At 52.5% G+C, this 26,846-nt stretch overlaps 7 protein-coding genes across 7 annotated transcripts; 5 read left to right on the forward strand and 2 right to left on the reverse strand.

Annotated features, from left to right (window-relative positions):
- Positions 1-132: 132 nt before the first annotated feature.
- Positions 133-777, forward strand: N7498_008819 (mitochondrial 54S ribosomal protein bL28m; the record flags this gene model as incomplete). Its single annotated transcript, XM_058455881.1, has 1 exon — positions 133-777. One exon carries the CDS (start codon positions 133-135, stop codon positions 775-777), a length of 645 nt encoding a protein of 214 aa, XP_058305869.1.
- A 943-nt stretch (positions 778-1,720) lies between these two features.
- On the forward strand, positions 1,721-2,797 carry N7498_008820 (putative alpha-1,6-mannosyltransferase subunit; the record flags this gene model as incomplete). Its single annotated transcript, XM_058455882.1, has 3 exons — positions 1,721-2,009; positions 2,068-2,501; positions 2,561-2,797. The coding sequence occupies 3 exons, from the start codon at positions 1,721-1,723 to the stop codon at positions 2,795-2,797; spliced, it is 960 nt and encodes a 319-aa protein (XP_058305870.1).
- Positions 2,798-3,133: 336 nt separating this feature from the next.
- N7498_008821 (trans-2-enoyl-CoA reductase (NADPH) TSC13) lies at positions 3,134-4,269 on the reverse strand (the record flags this gene model as incomplete). The annotated part of the gene is made up of 3 exons (XM_058455883.1): positions 4,198-4,269; positions 3,903-4,118; positions 3,134-3,813 (listed from the first exon to the last, which is right to left on the reverse strand). Exons 1-3 carry the CDS (start codon positions 4,232-4,234, stop codon positions 3,134-3,136), a joined length of 933 nt encoding a protein of 310 aa, XP_058305871.1. The 5' UTR covers positions 4,235-4,269.
- A 1,461-nt stretch (positions 4,270-5,730) lies between these two features.
- On the forward strand, positions 5,731-9,320 carry N7498_008822 (peroxidase/cytochrome P450 family protein; the record flags this gene model as incomplete). Its single annotated transcript, XM_058455884.1, has 7 exons — positions 5,731-6,003; positions 6,056-6,153; positions 6,210-6,258; positions 6,308-6,500; positions 6,571-8,749; positions 8,808-8,934; positions 8,991-9,320. The coding sequence occupies 7 exons, from the start codon at positions 5,731-5,733 to the stop codon at positions 9,318-9,320; spliced, it is 3,249 nt and encodes a 1,082-aa protein (XP_058305872.1).
- Positions 9,321-10,153: 833 nt separating this feature from the next.
- On the forward strand, positions 10,154-22,505 carry tom1 (E3 ubiquitin-protein ligase TOM1; the record flags this gene model as incomplete). The annotated part of the gene is made up of 5 exons (XM_058455885.1): positions 10,154-10,201; positions 10,270-17,989; positions 18,056-18,145; positions 18,205-22,356; positions 22,411-22,505. The coding sequence occupies 5 exons, from the start codon at positions 10,154-10,156 to the stop codon at positions 22,503-22,505; spliced, it is 12,105 nt and encodes a 4,034-aa protein (XP_058305873.1).
- A 413-nt stretch (positions 22,506-22,918) lies between these two features.
- On the forward strand, positions 22,919-24,068 carry N7498_008824 (ribose-phosphate diphosphokinase; the record flags this gene model as incomplete). The annotated part of the gene is made up of 4 exons (XM_058455886.1): positions 22,919-22,989; positions 23,054-23,145; positions 23,212-23,584; positions 23,642-24,068. 4 exons carry the CDS (start codon positions 22,919-22,921, stop codon positions 24,066-24,068), a joined length of 963 nt encoding a protein of 320 aa, XP_058305874.1.
- A 651-nt stretch (positions 24,069-24,719) lies between these two features.
- On the reverse strand, positions 24,720-25,265 carry N7498_008825 (uncharacterized protein; the record flags this gene model as incomplete). The annotated part of the gene is made up of 1 exon (XM_058455887.1): positions 24,720-25,265. The coding sequence occupies one exon, from the start codon at positions 25,263-25,265 to the stop codon at positions 24,720-24,722; it is 546 nt and encodes a 181-aa protein (XP_058305875.1).
- Positions 25,266-26,846: the final 1,581 nt, after the last annotated feature.

Below are 26,846 nucleotides of genomic sequence, written 5' to 3' on the forward strand. Positions count from 1 at the left end.
CGAAATTCGCGAGCAAGGGATCTGCGCCAGTCACGGAGCCGCGCCAAAGGCGGTCAGCCTCCCCCCAAATTCTTCCCGTCTTGCTTCGTCTATCGAGATCTCACATTGGACTTGCCATTGGCCTCTTGCAACATGGCCACTCCCTTTTCGCTCTCCTCGGCCTTCCGCGGCCTTGCGTTGTCTGCACCCAAGCGAGCATTCTCGACATCACCGGCATGCCAGTCCAACAAGAAACTCCCCGAGCACATCCCGGCCTACCCCCATGGACCCCGACAGTGGTACAAGCAAGCCGACACTGGTCTCTACGGCGGTGCTATGATCCGTTTCGGTAACAAAATCTCCGATGGACGCAACAAGGGCAAGACACGACGAAGCTGGAAGCCTAACGTCCGCCGGCAGAAGGTGTGGAGCGAAGCGCTCGGCGAACACCTTCGCATCAAAGTGACGCGCGAGGCGATGCGCACGATCTATAAGGAGGGCGGTCTCGACAACTACCTCTTGAGCGATAAGAACGGCCGCATTAAGGATCTCGGCATGTTCGGATGGGAGCTTCGCTACAAGGTCATGCAGACTCCGGCAATCCAAGAGAAGTTCCAGAAAGAGCGGGAAAGGATGGGACTGAAAGATCCCTTGCCGTTTGAGGAGTGGATTAAGACCAAGGAGGACGAGATCCAAGCGAAGGTTGAGGAGAGACTCAACATCGAATCCATCACGAAGCCCCGTCCGAAGGGCAAAGCCGACCTCCAGCACCAACCACATGCCGAATTCACCTTTTAAATGGGCCAGACCTGTTTCTTATCTGGGAAATGGAGTATTGTCCGGTCGATGCCCTCATTGACGAGAGAATACGGATTGGCGCTTTTTCCATTGTATCATTATCGCGACGAACCGGTTGACCCTGCCCGAGCGCCGCTTCCTACCTCTTTTCGAATCATACCTGCGCCTCATCTCTCGAGCAATATGGAGGCGACCGTTTCGCATGGTGCGATTTTGCTGGGCTTGCATATTAGAAATTCTGTGTACTTATACTCCACATCAATGTTTTGAGCTATTTCGATTGTCTTCCGGTAAAATAGCGTAGACTCTGGTCTTGTGAACCGTTTAATCATGTGCTGTGTCTCATTTACCAACATCGAGAGCTTTACGTTCGCCCGATCTATCTGAAGGGACCCGATGCATTCAAGCATGGTACAAGTAGCTAGTGAGAATACCCATGAGTTAATTGGTATAGGAGGGCCTTTTATTTCCCGTGAAGAAGGCAGCTAATACACCGGCAGCTAGTCCATAATAGGCCGGCTCTATCCCCATCCGAATCGCTTCCTCCTTGCTGGAGGGGAAGGATATATCTATGGATATGCCCCGGTAAATATACAATGGGTGAGGCATAATAGTTCTTCGAGCGAATACAAAGGCGTAGCCAAAACGAAACCAGCGATGAATACTCAATATAAATTCTTCAAGTAGTCCTTATCTCAATCGCTCAAAACGGGCGATGTCGACGACGGACGCGCCTCTGGAACGCGGCACCGAAGGACCCGCCACCGGATTCGGAAATGGCCAGCACTTGGTTCCAACCCCAATGAAACTCACCTTACACCTTGCAGTCGTTTCGGCATACGACAACGCCTTCCAATCGCTCACGCCGATACAAATGTTATGATCTGATCTCTTCAATTCAACTGCATCCTTGTCCGGCAACTCAGCGCTGGGGTCCCCTGCCATGCATTTCGCATTGCCTCCGCGGAGGAGCCCCCATCCTCTCCCAGGCGCTCGCTCGTCGCGATTACCGTTGCACCGCAGGAAACAGCTCAAGACGATCGCCTTGATCGCTTTCGCGGTTCTTTCTATTCTCTACCTGCTCTCCCACTTCTACTCCTGGAGCTCGACTATCAAGGCGCCGGCTGCAACGGCAGGTGTGGTGATCGTGACGTTGCTGGATCATGAACGTTTTAGTGAGAGCTATATCAGCAAGGTTGTCGCTAACAGAGAAGACTATGCGAAGCGCCATGGTAAGCTTATTTCTTTACTTGCTGAGTTTATTGGACAGTGGGACTGACGTGCGCGTAGGGTATACCAACTTCTTCGCAAGCGTCTCCGACTACGAGGAAGCATTCGGCGACTCCCCCCGAAGCTGGGCTAAGGTTCCAGCCGTCCGCCATGCTATGGCTCTCAATCCTACCTCGAAATACTTCTTCCATCTGAGCCCGCACGCCCTCATAATGAACCCGGCGCAGTCCCTCAAATCACACCTTCTGGACCGCAGCCGTCTCGAGTCGGTCATATTGAAAGATGTCCCCGTTGTGCCGCCGGATAGCATTATCAGGACATTCTCGCATCAGAAGGAGAAGGACGTCGATCTTATCTTGACGCAGGACGTCGAGGATCTCAATCCGGGCAGCTTCATCCTCAAGAACGGTGACTTTGCTCGCTATTTCTTGGATCTGTGGTTTGATCCGCTTTTCCGAAACTATAACTTCGCTAAGGCGGAGACTCATGGGTTGGTATGTGTTCCCGGGATGCGCTGGAGCTTTGGAGATTTTTGGCTGACTTTGTTTACTAGGATCATATCATGCAATGGCATCCCACTGTCCTCGCCCACACTGCCCTGGTCCCTCAGCGGTATTTGAATGCTTTCAGCAAAGACTCGACGGGTCCTTCTCCCGATGGCTCGTACAAGGACGGTGACTTTATCATTCGCTTCCCTGCGTGCGAGGAATCCGAGACTGGTGACTGCCCAGAGCTCGAGGCTTATTATAAGCTATGGCAGAAAAAGAATAAAAGCGAGCGAGACGCCTGAGATCTAAATTCTTGGGTGTTGCTTCTGTTGCTTTTTTGTTCTTATGGATCTGATGTGGAGTTTGGGTTTAGAATGGTCTCATCATTATAGCGCGGTGCTTCTTTTAATGCCATACATAGATCCACGGAAACATGGCCATTACTTTTTGATTTCTATGTTCGGCTATCAGATACATGCTTCATAAAATGTGGTTTTTGATATCCCATAAACATCCAGTATGAAGATTCAGTCTCTGGACTCGTGAGAGTAGTGCGTCAGAACAAGTCTTGACTTTCCATTAGTTCACCCATTTTGATATTTCCCTTGTTTTTCAGCCGGGAGCGGGTCATTCAACCCTTAACAGAGGAAGGGGAGAATGACAGTACGCTTCTTCTTGTACTTGTCACCGAACTCCTTGCGGTATCGCTTCTCCTTCTTCCACCCCCAGCTCCACATCTGTAGACCACTAACAAGAGTGAAAACAAGGACACTCCAGCTCAGCTGGCTGACGAGGAACACACCAATCCAAGCCAAGATCTCGAAGCAATAGTTAGGGCAAGTAACCCAGCTGAACCCGAACCCATGGGGAATACCCCGCTCAGTAGTACCGGGGCGGCGCAGATCACGCAGAACCATGTGGGCATTCAGGTTGGCCAGCTCACTGAATATGAAAAGCGCAAGTCCGGCATACAAGAGGACTGGGTTGGGGTGTGCAGTAGCGGCGCCCGCGTCGGGGCGGAAGACCCAGTAGGCAATGTTGAATCCGGACAGTGCCCAGTAGTGTGCGCTGTTCTTGAAGATGTTGCGGGCGGGCATGGTGGCGCTGCTGAAGCGGTGCACGAAGATGGTCTCGTACTCGCGCTTCAGGAAATGCAGGGTTAGGAGTGCGCAGACTAGGACCTGGGTATCGGAGGGCGCAGGGATATTGTCGAAGTTTAAGTACAGGAGGGGACGAAGCGGATAGAGGAAAAGCGCTGGGATCAGGAGGGGCCCAAGGTATTCGATGATGAATACGGTGCGCCATGCGATCTGGGGACCTGTTTGGAAGATTGTAAGTTAGTTTTGCTGCTCAGAGACGTAGAATTCCTTTTCTATAGCTGGATATGGCTGATGCTTCAATACGTACCCAAATCCTTGACGTGGATCACGCTCGACTCCCGGAGGCCGGTGTCGTCGATGGTGGTGCGCTTGTCGTTGGGAATCACGCTGCGGTCGCTTCCCTTGGTGATGCGCAGACGGTGGACGGAGGCACCGGATGCTTCGGCGATGGCATTGTGCAGCTCCTCGCCATTGGAGCTAAGGGTGACCGTGACGGTCTTGGGGAGCTTCTTGATGGGTTTGCCTGGCTTGTTGTTAGCTTTCTGTAGATACGGGAATTGCCCCTCGAGAGCTCGGAATTCGAAGGAGCTGTGGATGCATACCCCGCGGCTCGACGGCGAGCGTGATCTTGGACGCCATTGTGAATTATGGCGAGCTCCAGCTGTGTAAAAAAAACAAATCAGGGCTGGTGAGCAGATCGAGGACACACAGGAGCATCGAGAAATGTTGGGAGCCTCGGTTGACATCACGTGATATGGACGACTGAGGTTGGGGTTATACTCGTCATTGCGTGTGAATGATACATGGAATTGTTCTCATAGCAATGTGGTAAGGCAAAATATGTTATTGGATATTAATTGTGCGTAATCGGACTGCACATCCCATGCACCACGGGCTGAAGAAAACTGTATGCCAAAACGGGGCTCCTATGCAGCACTAATGTCAAGCACTTTGATATGATTTGCAATGATTATGGCGCTAGGAACTGTCGGCAAACTCTCCGTGCCTATGCCAAAAAAAGGAAGAAAAAAACGGGGCTGAGCTGAAGCCCCGCTCCAGAGTCAGACTGCCGATGATCCATAACCGGGCGCGACACTGGGCTATATGTAGCGATGAGAATACAAAGCTCGAGTTGACAAACGGCCGTTCGTTGCCTGGAAGGCCCACGAGGCCCAGGTTCAGCTCGGGCAATCTGTACGGCAGCGGTTAGCATGACCGAGCCCTCGCCAATCAACTCCCCGTCAAACATCAATACCGGGGCTGTTCCTGGCCAGAGCTCAGATGTGGCGCTGTAGCCCCAAGTTATCATTCATTTCTCACTGGTTGCGTGCATAACAAAATACTCGTGTGAAAAGGGACCCGCTCGGGCCAATGGAGATTGTCCACCGAGTAAGCTGGGCTGTTGGTGTTCCAATGGCACGCCCGTGAATTGATGGCGAGACTCAGCTGGCCGGGAAGCCCGAGGCCTCGTATTGGCGGCCTGAAATGATTCAAGGTTGACTCGAAACTCGGGTACGCAAGGTGTGGCAGAGGCTAGGCTCGGGGGGAACGGGGAGGGCAAATCGTCACTTCACATGGCATTGGAACGCACGAATGAGAAATGCTGCAATGTCCAATCTGGAGTGGGGTGTCGCATGTCTTTTCCTATCTTCCGTTCGGCTGCGTTAGGCTTGTGGCGCTAGGTGTCCTGGGGTGAACTATGAAGACGCTACGCACCTGCGTATGAGGGGCCATTTCAGCCGTAAGCCGCTGTTCGCCGCCCCCCCCCCCATGACTTGCCATATAAATCTCTAATACCCTCCATGATCTTATTATAACCGTTTAGCTTTGCTTGATCCTCGGTACATTATTTGTCTACCTCCTTTTGGCTCTCTTTTGTTGCCTCCTCACATCAATTGATAAGCGTTGGTCTCCAAACCATTGCAGCATCCGTTCTCTATAGTCTTCGGCGGCTGTGTCATATTTGAATTGGTATGTCGACTTCTTCTTGGAATCGTGTTTTGTTTAAATAAATGATTGCGCAAAGCGCTTGCTTCCCGAGGTTCTTGCCTTAACTAACATTTGGTCCATATGTTGGACAGACCGGCGCCCATCTGTGAATTTTCACATTGTATAAATATTTCGCACACCCCATCATGTTTCACAGTCACGACAAGTCTGCCAATGGCAGCCAGAACCCCATTGCCCAAATTGAACAGGTTGAGCAGGTTGTTGCCGCATCCTTGAGACCCTTGCCTACTGAGACTGGTGACGGAACCTACGTCAAAGAGAACACGACTACTGGCATTGCCAAAGACCTCGGTCATGTCGACGTCAAGGATCTCGAGACCCTGGCTGTGGTTGCCAAGAGCGCAATTACGGGGGATGCAGTAAATGACAGGGAATATATCATGGAACGAGTGATCCAGGTATGTCTTTAGACACACCATAAGAAACCTGCACTTTCTCACGCTTCAATAGCTCGCGGCAGGGCTGCCTTCAACATCTCGCAATGGGCGGGATTTGACGAACACCTTTCTGAAAACTCTATGGAATGACTTGCAGCACCCCCCTATCTCGTGAGTTGAGTCTCCTGTCTCGAGCACCGGGGGTTATGTTAAATTTGTATATGCAGGTATCTCGGCCGGGATTCCATGTACCGGAAAGCGGATGGATCAGGAAATGTATGTGTTGCTCTGTCTAAAATGACGTACCCTCTAACATCCGCATAAGAACGTTTTCTGGCCTCAAATCGGAGCTTCTGGGACTCCGTACGCTCGATCAGTCCGACCGCACACTATGCAGCCTGCTGCTCTTCCGGAGCCGGAACAGCTTTTCGATAGTCTTCTAGCGCGGAAAGAGTTCAAGGAACACCCAACCAAGATCTCCAGTATCCTCTTCTACTTGGCATCCATTATCATCCACGGTACGTAACGGAATTATCTCTTGCACTTCGTCTCAAAGCCCGAGGACTCGGTTTCACTAACGGAGGCCAGACCTTTTCCAAACCAACCCAAGTGATCCAACCTCGTCTTTGACATCCTCATATTTGGATTTGCAGCCTCTCTACGGCAACAATCAGGATGAGCAGAATGCAGTGCGGACCTTTAAGGATGGAAAGCTGAAGCCCGACTGCTTCTCTGCAAAGCGAATCCTGGGATTTCCTCCTGGTGTCGGTGTTATACTAATCATGTTCAACCGCTTCCATAACTACATCGTCACGCAATTGGCGGAGATTAACGAAGGCGGCCGCTTCACCAAGCCGGATGAATCTGACACCACAGCCTATGGTACTTGGGACAATGACCTGTTCCAGACCGCACGCCTGATTACCTGTGGTCTTTATATCAACATCGTCCTGAAAGACTACGTCCGCACCATTCTCAACTTAAACCGCACTGACAGTCAATGGAGCTTGGATCCTCGAGCTGAAATGAAAAATGGATTGTTCGGCGATGGTGCATCCCAGGCCACCGGCAACCAGGTCTCTGCGGAGTTTAATCTTGTCTATCGATGGCACTCGTGCATCTCGGCCCGCGATCAAAAGTGGTCTGAAAATCTTTACAAAGAACTGTTTGCAGGCCAAGACCCGCAGAAGATCAGTATGCAACAGTTTGGATGTGGCCTGGGACGGTGGGAGGCGAAACTCTCCGAGGACCCTGCGGAGCGTCCGTTTGCGAACCTACATCGCAACGCAGATGGTACGTTCCCTGATGATGACCTCGTCAAAATCTTTGAAGAGAGTGTGGAGGATGTTGCCGGTGCCTTTGGAGCTTCCAATGTGCCTGAAATCTTCCGAAGCGTTGAGGTCATGGGGATCAAGCAGGCACGTTCTTGGAATCTGGCCACCCTGAACGAGTTCCGGTCATTCTTTAGCTTGGAGCGCTATAATTCTTTCGAGGAAATCAGCTCGGATCCGTATATCGTCGACCAGCTCAAACGCTTCTACGACCATCCCGACCTTGTGGAGCTCTACCCAGGAATCATTGTGGAAGATGCGAAGAAACCCATGGTTCCAGGAAGTGGCCTCTGTACCAATTACACGATCTCGAGAGCAATTCTTTCGGACGCGGTTTCTCTCGTCCGTGGTGACCGCTTCTACACCGTTGATTATACTCCCAAGCATCTCACCAACTGGGGGTACAACGAAGTCAACTACGATGACTCGGTTGACCAGGGCCATGTGTTCTACAAACTGGTCCTGCGTGCATTCCCAAATCATTTCCGTGGAAATTCAGTCTACGCGCATTTCCCAATGACCATCCCCGATGAGAATCGCAAGATTCTAAGCAGCCTTGGAATGGGTCACATTTACAGCTACGACCCGCCCACCTACACTCCTTCCCCCAGGCTCATCAACTCCCATGCTGCCAACATGGCCATTCTTGCGGACAGCGATTCCTTCAAAGTGACATGGGGCAAGAAGATCGAGTTCCTCTTGCACCGTGATGGGCATCCCTACGGTCAAGACTTCATGCTGTCGGGCGATCGCCCGCCAAATGCAGCGTCTCGAAAGATGGTCGGCAATGCTCTATACCGGGACAAGTGGAGAGAGGAGGTCAAAACATTCTATGAAGAGATTACTTTGAAGCTTCTGGAACAGAACTCGTACAAGATCGCGGGTGTCAACCAGGTGGACATTTGCCGGGATGTGTCCAACCTGGCCCAGATTCATTTCTGCGCCAACATCTTCTCCCTCCCGCTGAAGACGGAGTCAAATCCCAGAGGAATTTTCACCGAGGTTGAGCTCTACGAGATCATGGCTCTGATCTTCACCTGCATCTTCTACGACGTAGATGTCTCCAAGTCTTTCCAGCTTGAACAAGCATCCCGCAAGGTTGCGCAGCAGCTCGGTGAGCTGGTCATGGCTAATGTTGAGGTTGTCGATAAGGTAGGATTTATCACCAATCTCGTTAGCAAGCTTCATCGTCATGATGCCCTGAGTGACTATGGTGTTCACATGATTCAACGCTTGCTGGATAGTGGGCTGCCTCCCAAGCAAATTGTGTGGACACACATTCTCCCATCGGCAAGCTCGATGGTCGCCAACCAAGCACAACTATTTGTCCAGTGCCTTGACTTTTATCTCGACAAGGAGAACGCGGCTCATCTGGCGGAGATCCAGCGTCTGTCGAAGGAGGACACGCCGGAGTCTGACGAGTTGCTTTTGCGATAGTGAGTTATTTATTTTACCCAAATCGCCGACCTGCGGAAGCTTACTTACCATTTGCAGCTTTATGGAGGGTGGCCGAATTAGATCGTCTGTCGCAGTGCCTCGAGAGGTCGCAAACCCTTCGGTCATTGACGACAATGGAGAGAAGGTGACATTGAAGACTGGCCAGCAGATCTTCTGCAACCTGGTAAGTTCATATCTTGCTTTCTGGTATACTCTCCTCTAACAAAATCCGTGATATAGGTGGCTAGTAGTCATGACCCCAAGGCATTCCCGGATCCCGAGCAGGTCCGGCTGGACCGTGACATGAGCCAGTACATTCACTTTGGATTCGGTCGCCACCAGTGTCTCGGCCTAGATGCGTGCAAAGTTGCCCTGCCGACCATGCTTCGAGTGGTTGGGAAACTGGACAACCTCCGTCGTGCCCCGGGTCCTCAGGGTGAGCTCAAGAAGATCAAGGCCATCGGTGGCATCACCATGTACATGGACGCGGAGCATAGCAGCTTCTCTCCGTATCCTTCGATGATGAAGATCCAATGGGACGGAGAGCTCCCCAAAGCGGAGTACAAGTGAGGTGTGTACTTGATGAAAAGGTTTAAGGAAGTCCACTCCAGGGCTTTCCATGTATTTCTTTAGTGTATATTTCATTGTTGAGCTCGTCTTCTTGATAGCGTTTGCTAGTTGTCACCGTCATATTGAAAATGCAGCATGCCCCAACCTTTCAATCCGAAACAATTGATGACTCTGTTTAGAAAGGTAAAACCAGAGCCCAAGAACAGATGTCGTGAAACGTGTGTTAGCATACAAGAGATCGAGTCCGTAGAGAGGACGTTCTATGTACATTTAAGCGCATGGCAGCCTTGACGCCTGACCGCCCGGCGGGGAATCAGGGCCTGCTCCGCCCAGCTACTGCCGCGACAGCTCAGGTTCACGAATCTTCCCTGACCTTTTCCCTTTCTTCCTGCAACTTCCTTCCCCTCCCCCCTTCCCCTTTCTCTTTCATCCTCATCCAAGTTCCTCCGGTATTGTCATTACCCAGGGCTCAACGACCTGCACCGTTTACCCTGCCCGTGTGACTCTTTCACTACCGAGCGATCTTACGCATCTTTCCCCCATCGGTACTTGGAGCTATCGGCAATCCTCAAGCTCCTCTCTGGTGGATAATTGATACCATTCTATTCTCCCGCTCGAAATATTTTCGCTGATACCCATACGTGCGATATTTTCTCTTCGTTGAGCCGGCCCAATTTTCGTGAGGCAGGAGTGGAGGAACAAAAACGTCATAAGGCATCTTCGCGCCTACTTCGCGACCCGGTCGTCAAGACCTCCCCACTCCACCCTCTAGGAGTCTGCTCTCCTGGATTTTCTAATCCTCCTCATGGTTGGCTGTCTGTCCGATCGTCAACATGGGGAGAATTAAGAAGGTGGCCAGTCAGAAGCATGAGGCTACAATCGTACGTTTCTCTCCCCGATACCCGCTTCTCATCTACATCGTGACTAAAAATTTTCTTTCCCACTACAGTCGCCATTTTTGGCAGAATTCATAGCGCATGCAACAAGCCTTCCTGCACCAGAGCTCCCTTCGCTTTTTTCTACCTTCCCGAAGCTATGGCCCTTCCCTCGGGGCGACCTCTATCACTGGATCAACGTGCTGGACCGCTTTGATGAGATACTGGCCTCCGTTATCGAGAAATATTTCCTGAATATCGGCCCTCAAACCCAGCCATTTGGCCGAGGTGTATTGGAGGCTTCATACACTGCGGACCCGAGCAAGACACCGGCAGAAGGCGTCGATGCGAAACTCAATGCTTTGGGATATGGACCCGACGGAGACCGGGAACTAGTGGAAGCGATCCTGGATTTCTCTCGTTTGCTTCTCGAGAAGTGTGGTAACCGCAGTCTGTACAGTAGCAGCGAACGACTGGGCGACCTCTTGAACACTACCTCTCTATCATTGCTTCAATCAACTTTGCGCCTATCTCTCTGCTTGGCTCAGCGATACCACTCTCGCCAGCGGGGTACTCACCAGCAGTCTCTCCTGGCAACTCACTACAACATTGATTTGGAGAAGCTGCAAAAGATCGCTGCGCCATTCCCTCGTCCGTTCATTGCTAGCAAAACTCCGGTTCTTGCACCCTCCGCTGTCTCTGACAAGGGCAAAGAGAAGGCAGCTCAGACCAAACTTAATGCAAACGAGTTGGGTTCTCTCGTGCGCGACCAAGATGGCTGGGAAGAATGGGGTAGCGTCCGCGTGCTTTACTATCCCTCTGGATCTTCCGACCAACCGCGAACAACGTCTGAGTATGGCCAGAGCGAGCAGAGCTCTCATGCTCCGTCCACTCCCACTCCTCTGCGTCGGAGTGCAACTCACCCAACCCCCCGATCGAGCCGCGGCTCTGGTTTAACCATGGATGAGACTCCTACTGCTGCGCCTAACACGGGTGGTAAGCCTGAAGAGACATCACGCAGCGGCAAAATCCTGGATCTCCCGTATTCAAAGCTGTCTTCTGGCAAGACCGAGGATCTTCTGGCAACGAACCTACCCCATTTGCCTCTTGAATCGAAGTACGAGTTGCTCCATAAAGTTCGCGTTGCCCAGGCATTGGCCGGGTCGCGTGCTACTCGCGAGCAGATCCTTGCAGTCCGAATCCTTGCAGCGACAAACCTGGCCTATGTTAACACCGAGTCTGCTTTCCAGCAGAAAGTTCTTCTTTCTGACATGGAAGTACCCAAGCGACTCCAGCTGGTTTACCAACTGGCCGAGCTTGTCCATCTTGGCGCTAGTGGCGACCTCGATGTCTCAAGGCATCTGCAGACATTGGCAATTCAGGCACTTGATGGGTTGGCAAAGCACAAGTCTCGTTCGAATGACGTCTGTGCAGCTCTCAGCGTCAACGTCAACCACGGGGTGTTGATGTTCCTGACCCGCAAGGTCGTTAACGAATTGGGCACCGATGATGATGCAAATGATCTTCATCAGGACGAATGGCGAGATGCCCTTCTTTCCCTGTTGCGGACCCTGCCAAGCTCGAGCACTCGCACCCCAGAGACGCTTGTTGCAGCTGGTCTTATCCCGATGTTCGTTGATATCCTGAATCTGCGCACCGAGAAGGCCCGCCGCGTTTACTCCCGGGTTATGGAGTTCCTTGATACTTTTGTTCACGCGGTCCGTGATGCGTTGGCTACTTTGACTTCGGCAAAAGGTTTCGATGCAATCTCTGATCTGATTGACAATGAGACGAAGACCGCTTTCGAGCACGTCTCTCGTGGAGCTGGTTTCCCTGCCAAGTACAAGAACCCCTCCATCGACTATCAGATTCCCTACTTCCAGCAGCAGACACTGCGATGGATGTTCCGCTTCGTGAACCACATCATGCAGCACAACGGTGGAGGGTTTGACCGTGTTCTGAGGAATCTGATCGACTCGCCTCAGCTACTCACTTCATTGCGTCTGGTGTTTGAGAACGCACGGGTCTTTGGCTCGCACGTTTGGAGCAACGCGGTCAACATCCTCAGTAGCTTCATTCATAATGAACCGACTAGTTACGCTGTCATCGCCGAAGCTGGTCTCAGCCGCAGTCTCCTCGCGGCCGTGATGGGCCGTGAGCTCAAGGCCAAGGAGAAGCCCCCGGCTGTAGAGCCCGAGGACGCCGATCCTGTTGCCGAGGCCGCTCAGCCGTCGGCTGCTGCCCCTGCTGACGCCCCAGAAGCAAAGAAAGAAGGTCGAGAGTACACTTTGATCAGACCGCGTGGCACTCGTCTCGCCCCGGGTATTATTGCTGCGGCCGATGCTCTCGGCTGCGTTCCTTCAGCATTTGGTGCCATTTGCTTGAATTCCTCGGGACTAGACCTTTTCCAGTCTTCCGATGCACTCGAAAGTTTCTTCGAGATTTTCGAGAACCCGGAGCACATCAAGTGCTTGAAGGATGACCCCAACCTGGTCAGAAACCTAGGTACCACCTTCGATGAACTCGTCCGTCACCACCCTGCCCTGAAGACTTCTATCATGTCTGCAGTAATTGTCATGGCTGCCCGCGTAAGCCTCCTTGGCAAGGTCAAGGCCTGGGAATCTGGCCTGGGATCAAAGCTGTGGACCGAAGATGCTCAGGGCCAAATCAGCCTCTCGGGCGACCTCGCTTCTTTGTTTCGCGATATTGGTGCCCCTATTGATGCATCGGTGGAAGACCCTGCATCCATTGGAGTTCCCCAGCTGAAGAACCACATTCTTCCCAACGGTGGAAAGCTTGTCATTGGCGATCTGAGCCAAGTTCTTCCATCGCAAGACCCCGGCTTCGATCCCAAGGACAAAGACGAGCATGGTTTGACCGTGACGGATTACCTTTTCCCTGCGATCCGCTTCCTTGGCGCCTTCTTTGAGAATCAGCCTAACTGCACTTCCTTCATCCAGGCTGGTGGAGCGGAGTTCGTTCTCGACTTCGCAACCCTCCAAAGTCTGTCATTCGACTTCCACAACACGGATGCTAACCAGGAGCTTACTGTCCTCGTGCACATGATGGCTGAAACTAAGCCGCACTTGGTCATTCCCTCCTTGATACACCGTGCCCAGTCAGCTGTCAACAATCTCTCGGCCTTTTGGACTGCACCCAAAGAGTCGGGATTCTTCACCGCGTTGGCTCGGCCAGCTGACTCGAAAGAGCCAGCACCTGAGCCGACCCTGGCTGTTGGTAATGGAACTTTCTTTGTGAAGCACATGAATGCCGTTCTTGTCATGACGGATCTGCTCCGCGAGGTCTACGCAATGCCGCTTTATCAGAGCCGACCTGTGCAACAAACTTCTCCCTTTGCCCAGGTGAACCTTGCAGACCTCTACGCTGATCTGGTATCTTCACTTGGCAACCTTCATGCTGCATGCGTGTGGGAGGAAATCATTCTGGAGAAAAACATACCCGAGAAGTGGGTGCAAGCTACGAAAGCATCTGCTGGCAAGCCCGGCTCCGACCGTCCTAATGATGTCCCTGGACAAGGGGCTTCTCAGGGCCTTTTAGGAGACTCTGCCACTGGATCTCAGCAAGGAGGTTTAGCTGCCGGCGAGGGTAACAACACTTCAGCAACCGAAGAGCCTGAAAGCGAAGAGGCCAAGGCGGCGACTGAACGAAGTGCCGCTTTCAAGAACGTTCAGATCCTTCGCTATCTTCTGAGCTCTTTGCCTTCGTCGATTACAGGCTTCTTGCATAACCTGGGCCTGGGCCTCGTCAGTAAAAGAAGGTCGGACCCTCACTTAAAAATGCGTCAGAATGCCAGTATGGTGGCGGATGCCATTGCCGAGGCTGTTCTTCGAGAGCTCCAGTTCAGCGCACCCAACTCGTGCGATAGCTCCAAGCACCGTTTCGCTTACCTCATTGTGATCCTGTCATCATTCTCGCATCTCCTCTACGAAATTTCAAATGAGCGCCCCCAGTCGAACTACTTGACTCTGGTTTTCTGGTCATTCAAGAAGGCCAACGGGCTGCAGGTTCTCAAGGATATCTGCGACGTTTTCATGCGCGAGGTCCAAGCCCTCACACCTGCCGAGTCCGTTCCTGACACCGAAAAGGACGTTGCTGCTCGCCTGACTTCCGCATATGGGGGCATCAAGATTATTCTTGCTCTGTTTGCCGAACTTGCATCTGGCAAAAACATCGTGGAATCTAATCAGACTCAGGCCTTGACTAGCCATCATGAGCGGGATCGGGATCGTCACGACTATTTCCAGCCCGGCCAATTCATTGTGGATCTTCGTATAGAAATCCTTCCCATGGCCCAGAATATGTGGAATTCCGATTTTGCTATCCAGTCGTCAAGCCCGATTGTCAAGTGTTTGGTTGACATCCTTCGCTCCTCCCTGGATGGAGAGTATGAGACCGGAGCGGCTCATAAATCGGACACTCCTCCCGCCCTGAAGGAGCCGCCTCGCGGGGCATTTGTTGTCAACAAAACGCACGCAGCGGGTCTGGTTGAGAAGGGGTTCGAGGATGCTGATCTGAACAAGGAGGCCCTGTACCGTTGCAACAACAGCCCGAATGCTGCAGAAGAATACTGCAAGGCACAGAACTACATTCGTGCCCCTCCAAGACTCCCACCTCGGCCCAACGATATCCAAACTGGTTCTTCTGAAAACGCCTCGGGTGGAGAGGGTCTCGATGACCCCGTCGGTGGAGATGTCACCCCCTTTAACAGTGGCTTCTTGGAGCGCTCCGGCCTTGCCATGCTTCTCGCTCACGCAGGACGACCAGGGCAAGATCCTATGAACCAAGAGTCACATCCTGAAACAGGAGACATGGATCCCGACATGCGCGATGGGTTGGCCAGAGCCATTGGCAACATTCTGAACGATGACGAAGACATGATCCCTGGCCAGCGAGGCGAGTCCTCAAACACGGAACGCCCCCCAAGTTACGGTGCCCAGGACCCCTCTGCGCCCACCGACCAGTCTCAGGCCGAATCTGCCGCACCGGTGTCACGTCGTCCGATGATTACTATCGAAGATTTGGACGAGGAAAGAGAGAAGGTCCGGTCGAACCTCATTGAGCGGTGCCTGGATGTCCTCAACGAACACCATGATGTCTCTTTCGAGCTGGCGGATCTAATCTCTTCTGCCATCAAGAAGCATCGTGAGCCTGAGAGCTTCCGGCGCGACGTTGGAGAGACCCTTGTCCAGTCACTCGTCTCTCTCCAGATGGAGAACTTCCAAACTGCCGGGAAGAAGGTGGCTGCTTATGCACACATTCTTGCTTTGGTTCTCCAGGATCGAGACATGTACAGCGCGACTCTCGAAGAGCTCAAGGATTGCTTCTCGACTTTCCTGGGCTTTATCAAGCTTCCCACCCCCGAGAAAGCTGCTGATGAATCTTTCCCTTGGATTGGGCATGTGCTGCTCATTCTGGAGAAGTTGCTTTCTGACGACTGCCAGCCTCCCCAGATCACCTGGACTCCCCCTTCGAGTCTTGATGATGCAAACACTGATGAGCCCGCGCGTCTTGCGGAGCCGCTCGTTTCCCTTGACGAGAAGACTCAGCTCTTTGAAGCATTGGTTGAGATCCTTCCTCGCGTGGGCAAGGATGAGACTCTCGCACTCTCTGTCTGCCGTGTGCTGGTCATCTTGACTCGTCAGCGCAGCATCGCTGCCCGTTTCGGTGAAAAGCGAAACCTGCAGCGTCTCTTTGTCATGGTCAAGCAATTGGCGAGCGCTACCAATGAAAAGCTCCAGAGCGCCTTCATGTTGATCTTACGACATATCGTTGAAGATGAACCTACAATCCGGCAGATCATGCGAAGCGAGATTGTTGCTTTCTTCGAGTCCAAGTCTTCCCGTCAGGTCGATACCACTGGCTTTGTCCGCCAATTGTACCACCTGGTGCTGAGAGCGCCCGAGATATTTGTGGAAGTGACAAATGAGAAGCTGCGTCTGCTCAGATATGACACACACCAGCGACCACAAGTCCTTGGATTGAAGGCTGACAAGGATCGCAACCCCCGTCTACTACGTCAAGGCAACGATGGCGCTGGAGAGAGCAAGGACTCCGGCTCTGGCGAGACGTCGGCTTCGGCTTCTGATGACAAAGAGAAGGATAAGAGCCAAGGCAAGGGTACTGAGCTCAAACCACCTGTTGTGGAGAATCCAGATGGCGTTATCCACTATCTGCTTTCCGAACTCCTGTCCTACAAGGATGTAGACGACAAAGAGACTCCCACAGAACCCTCAGAGCAGCCCGTTGGCGACCAGTCCGAGGCCCAGACTGATGTCGAGATGTCCATTGATGAGCCCACCCCTTCGGTGACGAGTAGCGCCGATGCCCAGCCCAGCCGCGGCACATCCAGCAAGAAGGGCGAAAAGCCCTCGTTCAAGGCCGAAGATCATCCGATCTACATCTACCGCTGCTTCCTCCTTCAGTGCCTGACCGAACTGCTATCATCCTACAACCGCACCAAGGTCGAGTTCATCAACTTCTCGCGCAAGGCTGATCCCCTTGCTACCACGCCTTCGAAGCCACGCTCGGGCATTCTCAACTACCTATTGAACGTGCTTGTCCCTCTCGGAACCATGGAGCATGATGAATCCCTGGCATTCAAGAAGCGCAGCATCACCTCCTCGTGGACAATGCAGGTTCTGGTCGCCCTTTGCACCAAGACCGGCGAATTCGGTGGCCTCGGTAGACGCCGTGGCGAGCAAAAGCGCAATGAAGAGGACGAGCCGGAGCTTGCTTTCGTGCGCAGATTTGTGTTGGAGCATGCCCTCCGTTCTTACAAGGATGCGAATGCGTCAAACGAGTCTCTTGACGCGAAATATTCGAAGCTCATGTCCCTTGCCGATCTATTTGACAAGATGCTCAGCGGCTACTCTTACACCCAGGATGCAGGCTTCCCCTCTTCGACAAGACAGCTTGCGAAGACCATGTTTGAAAAGCATTTCATTCCTGCCCTGACTGCTTCTGTTGCCGAAATCGACTTGAACTTCCCCTCGTCCAAGCGTGTCATCAAGTACATCTTGCGTCCTCTCAACAAGCTCACGCAAACAGCTGTCCTTCTCAGTGAAACTCACGACATCTCTACTCTGGCTGAGACTACCGAAGATGATGAAATCTCGTCAGCTACCTCCGTTTCGGACATGGAGGATGAGCGCGAAGAGACCCCTGACCTTTTCCGCCACTCTACACTCGGTATGCTGGAGCCTCGTCATGACGACGATGAAGATAGCACCGAGGAGTCAGAGGGTGAGGATGAAGACATGTATGAAGATGAGTACGATGAGGAAATGGACTACGAGGAAGACGTTGCCGAGGACGACGGTGAAGTTGTTAGTGACGATGACGAAGATGGTGTCGGCCACATGGAAGGTCTCTCTGGTGACCCGGTCGAAGTTATCATTGATGATGAGGATGAAGACGACACCGGGGATGAGGATGATGACGAAGACGACGACCACTCCGACATGGAGGACGACGACATGTACGCCGACGAAATCACTGGCGACCGCGACAACGAGAGCCTCGAAGAAGGCGACGAAGACGAGTGGGAGAGCGAAGAAATGACCGAAGACGAGGAAGAAGCCGAGATGATGAACCAGTTCGAAGATGAAATGGCCGATATGCGCCAGTCCCAACGGCAACCCGATGGTCATGCCCGTATTGATGACTTGTTCCGTGCTCTCAACCAGGCTGCAGGTGGTGCTGAAGATTTCGGCGCTGGCCCCCTTGGCGGCGATATTCATGATGAAATTCTTGACGAACTCAACGAAGAAGGAGGTGTGTTAGCCCTCATCCCCACCATCCCAGTGTACATTCATTTCTCACCTTTATCTTATTACCCAGAGGACGACGATGAGATAGATGAGCTTGAAGAGGACGTCGACGATTACGATGATTACGACATGGATCAGGGCTCCGAAGGAGACATGGAAGGTTCGATTAATTTTCGTGAAAGGTTTGTTAGGGCGTTGCTAACAATGTCTCCTTTGCAGACGATGATCTCCTAGAGCCTTGGGGATGGGAAGCCGATGAAGGTCCACCGCCTCGACACCACCACCGCTTCCGTGGTGGCCCGCCTCCGGCTTGGGCTGCAGTTACTGAAATCATGCCAGGCCGACACGGTGGACTTGTTCCCATCCAACCTTACCACCGCGTGCACAGAACCCAACTTCCTGGGCCCCGCGGCAACGACGATGGAACTAACCCTCTCCTTGTTCGAAACGACCGTGGTGTTGACCCTACAGCTCCTCTCCGCGGACCCAGCGCTGAAGCCTTTACTGACTGGACTCATGCAATGGAGCCTACTACCGGGGGTAACCGAATGATCCCCATGGAAAGCCCCGTTAGCTTCATGAATGCCATCATGCAGGCTATCGGTGGCAACGCTCAGCCCGGCTTCGGAGTTGTCACTCGCCCCGATGGCATTCACGTCCACGTTGACCGCCGCGCAATCTTGCCTAACCGCCTTCAGGATATCTTTGGTCTTGGTCGATCTCAGGCGGGTCCCACTCGCGGCCGTGACGACCCTCACAATGCGGTCAAGTTTTCTCTGTCTACGACCAGAAACCGCTGGCAAGAGGAAGCTCGTATTCTGTTCAGCAGCACCTACGTCGAAAAGACACAGCGTGTTGTCAACTCTCTGCTGAAGGTCCTTGTCCCTCCTGCCATAGAGGATGAGAAGCAGCGCCAGAAGCAGGCGGAAGAGGAGCGCAAGCGTCTTCAAGAAGAGCGCGCCGAAAAGGAGCGCCAGGAACGTATCGCCCGTGAGGAAGAAGAGAAAGAACGCAAGCGCAAAGAAGAGGAGGAGAATGCTATTCGACAGGCTCAGAGAGAGCAAGAAGAGGCTGAACGTCAAGCCGCTGGAATCGACGAGCCTATGGAGGATGTCCAAGAGGCAGATACCCCAGCCGAAGCTGTCGGCTCGCCCGCTCGGGCCGAACCCGCTGAGCCTGCCCAACGTGTTCACACAACCATTCGGGGCCGCCAACTCGATATTACTGGGTTGGAAATTGACCCTGAGTACCTGGAGGCCCTGCCAGAGGAACTCCGCGAGGAGGTGATTATGCAACAGCTTGCGGAACAGCGATCCCAAGCTGCTGCTGCTGGTGAAGAACCTACGGAGATCAACCAGGAGTTCCTCGAGGCATTACCTGCAGAGATTCGTGAGGAGCTGCTCCAGCAAGAAGCTGCCGATCGACGCCGCCGGGAACGTGAGACTGCACGTCGACAGACTGCTTCCACCGGTGCCCCGCCCCGTGCCGAGGACATGGATGCTGCCAGCTTCCTTGCTACCCTCGATCCTTCCCTGCGCCAAGCAGTCCTTGCAGATCAACCAGAGGATGTCCTCGCAACGTTGGGCCCTGAGTACCTTACGGAGGCGCGAGCTCTCGGTGGCCGTCGCATGGCCCAGTTCGGAGATATTAGCGCAATGGATCATCGCCAGAGAAACGATTCTGCTGAGGGCCAAGAACCTAAGAAGCCTCAGAGGCGCCAAATTGTCCAGATGCTCGACAAGGCCGGCGTTGCAACGCTCCTTCGTCTGATGTTTATGCCTCTTCAGGGCAACGCACGGCACCAGCTCAATGACATTCTCCACAATGTTTGTGAAAATCGCCAGAACCGGAGCGAGGTTATTAGCCTGCTTCTGTCCGTCTTGCAAGATGGTAGCATTGATTCTTCTGCTATCGAGCGCAGCTTTTCTCATCTGTCGCTTCGTGCCAAGGCCCCTGGCGCACAAAAGACTCCGCAGTCTGTCAAGCGCAGTACCTCGCTGCAGACGTCTTCCAGCGTTAGCAACGAAGTGACCCCTATCATGGTTGTGCAACAATGCCTGGGAACACTTTCCTTCCTTTCCCAGTTCAACCCACACATTGCTTGGTTCTTCTTGACGGAACATGATTCAGCGTCATCCCTCAAGTTCAAGGCCTTCCGCAAGGGCAAGGGCAAGGAGAATCGTGCCAACAAGTTTGCCTTGAACGCTCTCCTTACCCTCTTGGACCGGAAGTTGATCATGGAAAGCCCTACCTGCATGGAGCAGCTGTCTAGCCTGCTCAGCAGCATCACACAGCCGCTGACTGTTCTTCTTCGCCGCGAGAAGGAGAAACAGGAGGAAGACAAGGGCAAGCAGGCCGAGGGTATCCAACCTGAGGAGTCTGCTGAGCAACCTGCTGAATCCACCGAGTCCGGTGTCGACGTTGCCATGACCGACGCCCCTCTTCCCACCGTTGAGACGACTGATGATCAAGGTCACGAGCCGACGGAGTCTGCTGAGACCAAGAAACCCAAGGGTGCTGCCAAGTCTGGTGAAGAAGAGAAGCGCAAGCGGAAAACAATTGAACCCCCTGTTGTTCCCGATCACAACTTCTGCATGGTCATTCACATTCTCGCTGCGCGCGAATGCAATGGCAAGACCTTCCGCGATACCCTCTCCACTATCAACAACCTTTCTGCCATCCCCGGAGCTCGGGATGTTATCGGCAATGAGCTCGTCCGCCAAGCGCAGGGCCTGAGCGAAACTATTCTGAGTGATTTGGAGGAACTCCTCCCTCATATTCACCAGGCCAAGACCGGCAATGACATGCAAGGCTTGGCTCTGGCCAAGTTCTCTCCTGCAAGCTCAGACCAAGCTAAGCTGCTCCGTATCTTGACTGCACTTGACTACCTCTTCGATCCCACTCGTGTTGACAAGACCAAGGGTGCCGAGCCCGAATCTGCACCCAAAGAAGATGTACTCAAGAAACTGTATGAGAGCGCTACTTTCGGCCCCCTGTGGACTAAGTTGAGCGACTGCTTGACCGTTATTCGCCAGAAGGAGAACATGCTGAACGTGGCTACTATTCTCCTGCCGCTGATCGAGGCTCTGATGGTTGTTTGCAAGAATACCACTCTCAAGGACCAGCCTGTCTCACGGGGCAGCCGCGAGTTGTCTGTCAACAGCGCTCAAGCCGATGCTGGTCTCAGCATGGAGAATCTCTTCTTCAAGTTCACCGAGGAACACCGCAAGATCCTGAACGAGCTCGTCCGCTCCAACCCTCGGTTGATGAGTGGTACCTTCTCCTTGCTGGTCAAGAACCCCAAGGTCCTGGAGTTTGACAACAAGCGCAACTACTTCACCCGCCGTGTTCATTCTCGTGGTGCCGAGCCTCGTCACCCACACCCCCCTCTTCAGCTCTCCGTGCGCAGAGACCAAGTCTTCCTAGACTCCTTCAAGTCTCTCTACTTCAAGTCCGCCGACGAACTGAAGTTTGGCAAGCTAAACGTGCGCTTCCATGGCGAGGAAGGTGTTGACGCTGGCGGTGTGACCCGTGAGTGGTTCCAGGTTCTCGCTCGTGGCATGTTCAACCCGAACTACGCTCTCTTCATTCCCGTCGCTGCCGACCGAACAACCTTCCACCCCAACCGTCTCAGTGGTGTCAACTCAGAGCACTTGATGTTCTTCAAGTTCATTGGACGGATTATTGGTAAGGCTTTGTACGAGGGACGGGTTCTGGACTGCCACTTTTCTCGTGCTGTTTACAAAAACATTCTGGGACGATCCGTGTCGATCAAGGACATGGAAACGCTTGACCTCGAGTACTACAAGTCTCTGCTCTGGATGCTGGAGAATGATATTACAGATATCATTACCGAGACATTTGCTATCGAGACAGATGCCTTTGGTGAGTCACAGGTGATCGACCTCATTCCTGACGGTCGCAACATCCCAGTCACGCAGGAGAACAAGGAGGAGTACGTCCAGCGCGTGGTCGAGTACCGCCTGGTGGAATCTGTCCGGGAGCAGCTCGACAACTTCCTGAAGGGCTTCCATGAGATCATTCCGCCGGATCTGATCTCCATCTTCAACGAGCAGGAGCTCGAACTTCTGATCTCCGGTCTGCCTGAGATCGACGTGGATGAATGGAAGAACAACACCGAGTACCACAACTACTCCGCTTCTTCATCGCAGATCCAGTGGTTCTGGCGTGCCGTTCGCTCGTTCGATAAGGAAGAACGGGCTAAGCTGCTGCAGTTCGTTACCGGCACCAGCAAGGTCCCTCTCAACGGCTTCAAGGAGCTGGAGGGCATGAACGGCGTGAGCAAATTCAACATCCACCGTGACTACGGCAACAAGGATCGTCTTCCCAGCTCGCACACATGCTTTAACCGTAAGTTTTCCCCGATTGACTGATACTCGTGCAAATACTTACTTTTATCTACAGAGCTTGATCTTCCTGAATATGAAAGCTATGAAGATCTCCGGCAACGCCTGTATACAGCGATGACGGCTGGCAGCGAGTATTTCGGTTTTGCATAGACAAGGGTTCTACATGATTAATCGTTTCAATGCCCATGCATTCAATGGCGTTTCTCCGGAATGGGGAAGTGAGGAGGAAAAGTCATGAAGAAGAGAGCCGCGCGACTGGTTGAAGTGCAGGTCAACCGGGAGCCGGGCTTTTATGTACTTAGATTGCTTTGTTATGGGAATATCCATATTTCTTTATTATCTTCAACTGCATCCCCTGCGAATGCCGAATAGCGTGCCTCGCTACACTTAGTCCTCGTACTAAGTAAGACGTTAAGCCGAATTCGGATGACGGGCGGTGAGCAGTCACGGGACTCGGAAAAAAAATGCGGGGCCCAAAGTGGCAGTTGCGGGATCCGATTTTTCTGAAAAAGCTCCGGCTTCGACTTGCAGTTCGTTCTGGGATACTTCCCTTCATATCCAACATGTCGTCCAACTCTATCAAATTGTTGACTGGCAACAGTCACCCGGAGCTGGCCCAGCTCGTGGCCGATCGGTACGTTCCTTGCATCGATCTCCAGTGGCTGCGTCCGTTCTTTGGCTAATGCAGAATCAATCAGCCTCGGCATCGAGTTGACCAAGATTATGGTCTTGCAGTACTCCAACCAGGAGACCAGTGTGACCATCGGAGAGAGTGTGCGAGACGAAGATGGTACGCGGACTTTCTGTCAGAGATGAGATGAACGCGTTACTGATGATCTCACCCCGCATCGTGCAGTCTTCATTCTGCAGTCAACACGACCCAACGATATCAATGACGGTCTCATGGAGCTTCTGATCATGATCAATGCCTGCAAGACTGCCTCCGCTCGCCGCATCACTGCCGTCATCCCCAATTTCCCTTACGCCCGCCAGGACAAGAAGGACAAGAGCCGCGCTCCCATCACTGCCAAGCTCATGGCCAACATGCTGCAGACTGCTGGATGCAACCACGTTATTACCATGGATCTGCATGCCTCCCAGATCCAGGGCTTCTTCAATGTGCCCGTCGACAACTTGTATGCTGAGCCCAGTATACTGAAGTGGATCCGCGAAAACCTCGACGTCAGCAACTGCATCATTGTCTCCCCCGATGCCGGTGGTGCCAAGCGGTAAGTCTATCGGTCTGATTCTTCTGTTGTATCCCAATTCTAATAACCTGCCCTTAGTGCGACTGCCATCGCCGATCGCCTCGATCTCCAATTCGCTCTGATCCACAAGGAACGTGCCCGTCCAAACGAGGTTTCTCGCATGGTCCTCGTCGGCAACGTCAAGGACAAGGTCGCCATCATCGTCGACGACATGGCCGACACCTGCGGCACGCTCGTCAAGGCCGCCGACACGGTCATGCAGCACGGCGCTATGGAAGTCAACGCCATCGTTGTCCACGGCATCCTGTCCGGCAAGGCGATCGAGAACCTGAACAGCAGCCGCCTCAGCCGCTTGGTGGTTACCAACACCGTCCCCCACGCCGAGAAGAAGGAGCAGTGCGATCGTATTGAGACTATCGACGTCAGCCCCACCCTCGCTGAGGCCTGCCGCCGTACCCACAACGGCGAGTCCGTCAGCTTCCTCTTCTCCCATGCTGTCGCGTGATTCTTCCATTTTATGCTTGTATGTGTTATTTTTGCGGGTTCGTTACAATGGGAGTGCGGATTATCAAAAATACGATTCTTATGACCTTTTTTTCCCTTACATCTGATTGAGGGTGCGAGTTTGGGAATTTTTCTGTTGTCTCCCTATATGGAATTGAAGCTTGTCGGAGACGCTGGCTTGTCTTGCTATCTGTGGGAATTTATTGCATCGTGCATTACTGGATTTGCTTTCTGTGCCGTGATCGGTGCCGTTTTTGTCGTTATAGATTATGAAAGCCTCGACGGCATTATCTCTTCGTTCTCTTTGTCTCAAGGCCCCAAGGTTTCTGGCGAACCTTGAAAAATTGTTCTTCGGGTGATGTATTTTTATTTTTCGTTAAGGGTGCGGAGTTGGGTCCGGTCATGGATCTGGGATTATTGATTTACCTGAATGACTCTTTTCGACTCTATTCAATACACTCTTTTTCACAGACATTAAATTGTTTCCCGGTCCGTATTCTACGCTCGAATCCGTATTTGATCTACTCTACCGCATCGAAGCCTACGCCACCCTGTTCTAGTTAGTTGAGGGTATCAATTGAAAAAGAATTATGTATATCACGCGCTATCGTAATTTTTCATATGACAAGGTTTCGTTCCATGAGAAACCTCATTATCCGCGCAATTCAGATCGCATTTTGCTGTCCAGTTCAGCGGCATCACCTCCCCCATTCAACTCCAGCGGATGTGTTGACCGTCCAGCAGTTCCTTGGACCGTATTCGTCTCCTGCTGTGAACTAGTCAGTCGTCGCCGCGATCTCGCACAAAATATAAATAACGCCGTGGAAAGCAATAGAGGAATACCCAGCCCAACACCTAAACCCGCGCCAATCGCAACTGTAGAGTGGTGAGACGACTGGGTCGCGGCCGCCGTGCATGCCGGACAGGTTGCCTGCGTCGAGCTTGAGGAATTCGAGTTTTTCAAGTTCATCACGTCCGTCGCGTTGCATGTCGACTGGCCGTTCTGCGCTGTCGTTACGTTCCCACCGGCAACCCAAGTCCACGAGCCTACGGCATCGACGCCGCAGGCCGTTTCCGCGTCACCTCTGCTGCTGCATGTCATGTTTGTCCAGTCGCCATTGCCGGGGCATTGAAAGAGATTGGCATATGAATCTGGGATTTCTGTGTCCAAATCAGCGAGAACGGGATTTTTGCGCATGTGAACTGAGAGACGTAGACGGACCGGTGTAGCACGCTCGCGGGCAGTCTGCGATAGGCCATGATTTGTCTGAGCAGCTGCCGCGATATATGACGCCCAGGTCGGCTCCGAAACAGAGCCCGTTCGATAGACATGCCTGATCTTTGCCGCAGCATGACTTGCTGTTGGGACATGGTTCCATACTGCTCGTGCTCGTGCCGTCTGGGAAGTAGCAGGTTGCTTGGCTTGGTGCGATCCAGGAGATGAGTGCCAAGAGGGCGATTGTCATGGTTTGTGATCGAGCATGATGGTTTCTTTGAGCTTGTGGGTGCATTGCGCTGGCAGGTCTGGGTTCATGTCTCGCGATGAACCTTGGAAATCAAGGAAAGAGAGATCGGGGAGTTAGGTTCATCGTTCGAGAGTTGGGGGCGAAACTGGGCGCCTTATGCGCTGTGAGATCGACATGGCTAGCCAGATTGGAACAACTGTAAAAATGCTCGGTGTTGCCGCGCGCGATGCTGATTATGCTTCGAAGAGAAAATGCAAAACAGTAGGGGTTTATCCAGTAGAGGAAGTTAGGGCAATGCCAGCTCCGCGCTCAAGTCTGATGCATTCTGGCAAAAAGGACCTTTCGCATTCTCCTCTCACAGAAATATGAGCTGGAGTGGTTGGTGTCAGTATGTCTCGGGTTTGGTCTCGGCTCTCAGCATGCGTAGAAGCAAAGCTAGTCCGCTTGATCACGGCCGCGCGGTATGAGTCCTGACTCAAACCGTAGTTACTTGGTTAATCGAACTGAAACCAAATACGTATTGAGATCTAATTGTCTCAGTTTCGTGTCTATGTAGGTTTGGTCTATTTGGAATAATGCGTTCGCTTCAATGATCTAAGAGCTGCGTTATATATCTCGGATGTGGATGGACTCGGGAAGTCCAGCAGGCGGAATAAATTTCCAATACTTATTAATTAGTGTTCTTGGATATCTAAATGAGCAAACAGAACATAAGTATAGCACTCGAGTGTACAAAATGTATATTTAGTTGAAATGTAGAGTGTGATGTGCTATTTTGAAAATTTCTATCGAAAGTGGGCAAAGGTCGAATGTGCCCAAACAGTCTGCAACCACTCGAGCCATGATGAGAAGTCGACGGCAATTAGAGAAGAAAAGTACGGCATAAGAGTAAATTCATCATTGAGGAAATATCATATTGAATCATCCAGAAAGACTAAGGCATGTTTACAAGGAATGTCCCAGATCTTCAATGGACGTGTGCCACCTCGACCGAAGCCGCAAAACACAAATCTAGTACTCACTGGCCAAAGAGACAGAGTCTCCGCTGATATAAGCACTTCTTCGGCACAACCGCGGTCATGAAAGGACCGGATCGCAATTTGACATCCGTGCTATGGGTATGGGTATGGGAATGAGGAAGAAAAGTCTACAGCTACACCTGTTCAAGTCAGAAACAATGAAATTTGCATGCACTCCATTCAAAAAAGGGTTGTCAAAAGGTAGGTTCGGCACAGATGCATCGCCCTGGGCCCGATTCAACGCGGCATTCGCGCTGCTTTGTACGTCAAAACCTGGTCCCCCGCTTTTTGTTT

Source organism: Penicillium cinerascens (genome assembly GCF_028974065.1).
Source record: "Penicillium cinerascens strain IBT 15544 chromosome Unknown scaffold_4_segment0_segment0, whole genome shotgun sequence".
Lineage (NCBI taxonomy): Eukaryota > Fungi > Ascomycota > Eurotiomycetes > Eurotiales > Aspergillaceae > Penicillium > Penicillium cinerascens.